We start from the raw sequence: 5,210 nt of genomic DNA, 5'->3' as shown, positions 1-5,210 counted from the left end.
GGCTGATATAAATGTGGATTGGATATTAAAAATGTGGGTTGCTTATTCGGGTAGGGAAATAATATTATATTTGTATTTTAAGCCATTAATTGGCTAAAAATTTGTTGACCATTTTTCCGCTATTTAATTATTTTGGGATTCTAATTTAATAACTGGTATAATATATATTATGTAGAGACGATAATTAACCTGTAGAAGAATAAAGATTTTGCAAAATATTGCCTTGTAATAAATTTAACGAGTCTGAACCCGAAAAAATGAAATGATGACGAATCATCTAAAATTTGTAGTAAAGTGATACTTGTAATGTTAAAAATAAAAGTAATGATATTTAGTAGTAATGGCAATGAAATAAAGTATTTAGCTCGTCAATAAATTTTGAAAGCCTGAGTAAATTAAATAAAAGAGGGACAAAATTGGGTGTCAACAGCCTTGCTCCCCCATAACAGACTCAAACTTCTTGTACCACTATCTGGGAGCTTGCTTCAATCCATAGAGACTCTTCTTGAGTTTGCATACAAGATTTTCTTTACCTTTTGCCTTGAAGCCTTCAGGTTGTTCCATATAAATCTCCTCTTCTAAGTCACCGTGAAGAAAAGCAGTCTTCACATCCATCTGCTCAATCTCCAAATCAAGACTAGCAGTCAAACCAAGAACTGTCCGAATGGAGGACATTTTCACGACAGGAGAAAATATTTCGTCAAAGTCAATACCTTTCCTTTGACCAAATCCCTTAACAACCAATCTAGCTTTGTATCTGGGCTTCAAGCTGTGTTCTTCGGCTTTAACTTTGAACACCCACTTGTTCTCCAAAGCTCTCATGCCCTTAGGCAAGTTCACCAACTCATAAGTATGGTTCTCACGCAGAGATTTCATCTCATCTTGCATGGCTTCAATCCATTGATCCTTGTGCTCATCTTCCATGGCCTCCTCATAACATTCGGGTTCTCCCCCATCAGTGAGTAATACATACTCATTAGGTGAATAACGGGAAGAAGGAACATGCTGTCTAGTAGACCTTCTAAGTGGAATATCTGACTCATCCACGACTTCATGAGTAGGAGCATCTACTTCATCAATAGCAGCATCGTTATCATCATCAACATGCTGATCTGGAACATGATTCTGGGCATCACCATCGTCATCGAGCCCACCAACTTCATCAGCATTTGTATGAGGAACTTGATCAAGATTAACTAAACCTTCAGAACTTGAAGATTTTGTCTTCTCCGCTTTGTTAATATCTTCAATGGTTTGATCCTCCATGAAGATAACATCACGGCTTCTCACAACCTTCTTCTCAATTGGATCATATAGACTGTAACCAAACTCATCAAGGCCATAACCAATGAAGATGCACTGCCTTGTCTTGACAGTTAATTTCGACCTTTCATCTTTAGGCACATGTACAAAAGCTTTACAACCAAAAACTTTCAAGTGGTCATAGGAAACATCCTTTCCATACCAAACTCTGTTTGGAACATCACTTTGCAAAGCAACCGCAGGGGATAGATTAATAACATGTGTAGCGGTCAATAAAGCCTCACCCCAAAAGGAATTCGACAACTTTGCTTCAGAAAGCAAACATCTGACTCTTTCCATTAAGGTCCTGTTCATCCTCTCTGCTAAACCATTAAGCTGAGGAGTCTTAGGAGGAGTCTTCTGGTGTCTGATACCCTGTTGCTTGCAGTATTCGTCAAACGGTCCACAATATTCACCACCGTTATCAGTACGAATACACTTCAGTTTCTTTCCAGTTTCTCTTTCAACTGAGGCCTGAAACTGCTTAAAGACACCCAACACTTGGTCTTTAGTCTTTAAGACGTAGACCCAAAGTTTCCTTGAGCAATCATCAATAAAGGTAGCAAAATAAAGTGCACCACCCAAAGTCCTTGTCTTCATTGGACCACATAAATCTGAATGCACCAACTCAAGCAACTCTGTCTTTCTTGAAGGAGGATGAGACTTGAAAGAAACTCTATTTTGTTTTCCAGCCAAGCAGTGCTCACACTTTTCTAATTTAGCACTTTCGAAATTTGACAATAATTTCTTTTTGGCCAGAACATTTAGTCCTTTCTCGCTAATGTGGCTAAGCCTCTTATGCCATAACGTTGAAGAGCTATTGCTCTCAACTGCATTCACCATATCAACACAGGTAGAGGCCGTAGTCCAGTATAGACCACGACGCTTTTCGCCACGAGCCACAATCATGGAACCTTTAGTAAGCTTCCACTTTCCAGCACCATTGGTACTGACATATCCCTCATCATCCAAAACACCAACAGAGATCAAGTGCAAACGAACATCAGGTGCATGCTTTACATTGTTTAAAACTAGTTTAGTTCCAGTACTAGTTTTCAAACAAATCGTTCCAACACCAGCCACCCTAGATATAGTCTCATTACCCATACTCAAAGTTCCAAAGTCACCCGGAGTATAGGATGAGAAAAATTCCTTCCTTGATGTCACATGAGATGCGGCACCACTGTCCACAACCCAGCTTGACTCATCACAAGCAATGTTTATCAGATCCGCATCAAGGACAGTAACAAGATCTTCTGTAGTGACAGCGGCAACACGATTGCCATCTTCTTTCTTTTCCTCCTTATCTCTATTTTCCTTTTTCAAAATCCGGCAGAACTTCTTTGTGTGCCCTTTTTTCCCGCAATGATAGCAATCAATATCTTTAAGTCTGCTTCTAGATTTGCTTCTATGATGTTCTCTATTTTGAGAACCACGATTCTTGCCTCTCCCCCTAGTGTCAGTCACCAAGACATCTGATGAGGAGGAACCTTGAGATTTTCTTATCATCTCTTCATTTAAAAGACTGCTCTTGGCAAGATCCATAGAGATCACACTATCCGGAGCAGAATTTGATAATGAAGTTCTAATAATTTCCCAAGAATCTGGTAGGGAACCAAGTAGAAACAAGCCTTGAATTTCTTCATCAAAATTAATGCCCATAGCAGATAACTGGTTCATGATCCCCTGAAAAATATTCAGATGATCTGTCATTGCGGAACCATCGTGGTATTTTAAACTCAGCATTTGCTTTATCAGAAACATCTTGTTGTTACCAGTTTTTCGAGCATACAAACTTTCAAGATGCTCTCATAGGGTCCGAGCATGTGTCTCTCCAGAAATATGGTTCAACACATTATCGTCAACCCACTGTCTAATAAAGCCGCAAACCTGCCGATGCAACAAATTCCACTCTTCATCTGATTTATTATCAGGCTTTTTATTTCCAAAGACAGGTTGATGAAAATTCTTGACATAGAGCAAATCTTCCATTTTGCCCTTCCAAATGGCATAATTTACGCCACTCAAAGTAACCATTCTACTAGTGTTGGCTTCCATTGTTTATCACAAATACAAATACTATTTTATTCGAAGACCAAAGTAATTCTTTTCTGATGTGGAAGTTCAGACTGTGCTGCAACCACAGAGCATACTCAGACAGAACCTTGGCTCTGATACCACTTGATGGGAATAAAATAGATCCGCAAAAATAATATTCACGGTATTAGTAATAAACGCGAAACACTAAGTTATGGTTAAATCAGCAAGAATAAAATGCAGCAATAATGACACCAAGATTTTACGTGGAAATCCTTCTGAATAAGGGAAAAACCACGGCCAAGAGGAGCAGCTGATATCACTATAGTAAGGAATTTTACACTGTGTAGTCACGAGTATAAATACTCCAAAGACCACTACACACTCAAAAAGAAAAACACTCTTTTGATTTTTCCCACCTCACTACAATATCACTCACACTCTATTTTTCTTCACAGACTATTTTCTTACAGTCTATGGAATACCTCACTTTGCTCTCACTCAGATGTATTGTCTGAGATTTTGGTGTGTTACAAATGAACCATAAGCTGCCTATTTATAGGAATGAATTTCCTATGGTGAGGTAAGCGCTTACATCACGATTATGATGAGGTAAGCGCTTACATCATGAAAATGTGAACAAAGAAATTGGCTTGTTAGCCAAGTCCACAATTGTTGTCAATGTATAATTTGTCAAAGGAAGAAAAATCTTCCTTTCTTAAAATATGGGATAGGGGACTAGACCCCACACATGGAAGTGATGTAACACGCTACTGAAAAATAAAAAGAATATTTTTGTCATTGTGACTAAACTCCAGGTTAAACTACGGCTGTTTCCGGATAACAGCTACAAAATTCCCTGGGCAGCATATAGAGCTAAAGAATCAACTATACACAGTTGCAATGGTTCAAAACGGAATTGTGAAGGGCAATGCATACAAATCAGCATCATGAATGTATTGCGCCGGTGGCCACAACGCAGAGCTTCCACAAGTTGTGTCATTGCTGCATACATTTGTTTCCTCCACTCTCCTTTGCTTAGGTTTTCCTTGGAATAGCCACGCTTGATCATCATCAACATCAAGATGATCACTTTGCAGACTTGGTGGACGCCAGTTCTCTATCAAATTCTTGTACTGAAATTCTATGCTGTTCTCTTCCACTTTGGAGCATGATGGAGTTGCCCTGTCCACAGTCACACTGTTGATCCGCCCAGAGGTAGATGCACTTGGCACTACAATTGGTAGAGAAGGACGACAACTTTGGTTGTTTGTAGTATTGGACAATGGATTGGCTCTTTCGGCAATTGTCCTGGCAGTAACTTCTGCTTCTTGTTGAGCAAGCTTAGGCAAGTGCTTCTCTTTGGAAGCTGATGTCTCACCTTGCACACCCTTTTTAGACAATCTAATCCTGATAATGCTACCTGTTGTCGAGCAAAAAAACTGAATAAGCGACAGAAACAACATTAGATCAAAATGATTCAAGTATGATAATTAAAGAAAAATAACTCACCATGCGCCTTGTATGCCAGTATGTGAAGGTGAGGCAGGCCTCTTCCTTTTAGTGCTATTCTGGGTGCTGTCAGTGAGCACAAGGCGTTTCCATGTTCCTCAGTGAGGTTGCTTCTCTCTAATTGCTCAGCTTCATCTTCTAGACATTTAAGCAAGTACTTTCCTTTGGACTCATGAGTGGCCTTATCAAATCCAAGTTTACTCTTCTCCTTTTTTGCCGCCTTCTCTTCTCTTTTCTTTTCTTACTTTTACCCTCTTCTTGTCCTTCTTCTTTTCTATGTAGGTATCTCCCTCTCCTTTTGGAGCTTTAGAGCACCAGGATAACAAGTTCAGAATAGAACGAGAGAGAAGATACGGCAT

General features: G+C 39.4%; 1 protein-coding gene across 1 annotated transcript; it reads right to left on the bottom strand.

Moving 5' to 3' along the window:
* Positions 1 to 4,221: 4,221 nt before the first annotated feature.
* On the bottom strand, positions 4,222 to 5,210 carry LOC132629153 (uncharacterized). Its single transcript, XM_060344883.1, has 3 exons — positions 5,097 to 5,210; positions 4,852 to 5,008; positions 4,222 to 4,762 (listed from the first exon to the last, which is right to left on the bottom strand). The coding sequence occupies exons 1-3, from the start codon at positions 5,208 to 5,210 to the stop codon at positions 4,248 to 4,250; spliced, it is 786 nt and encodes a 261-aa protein (XP_060200866.1). The 3' UTR covers positions 4,222 to 4,247.

Source organism: Lycium barbarum, chromosome 2 (genome assembly GCF_019175385.1).
Source record: "Lycium barbarum isolate Lr01 chromosome 2, ASM1917538v2, whole genome shotgun sequence".
Classification (NCBI taxonomy): domain Eukaryota; kingdom Viridiplantae; phylum Streptophyta; class Magnoliopsida; order Solanales; family Solanaceae; genus Lycium; species Lycium barbarum.
Note: the sequence above shows the minus strand (reverse complement) of the source record. Positions and strands in the feature narration are given on the sequence as shown.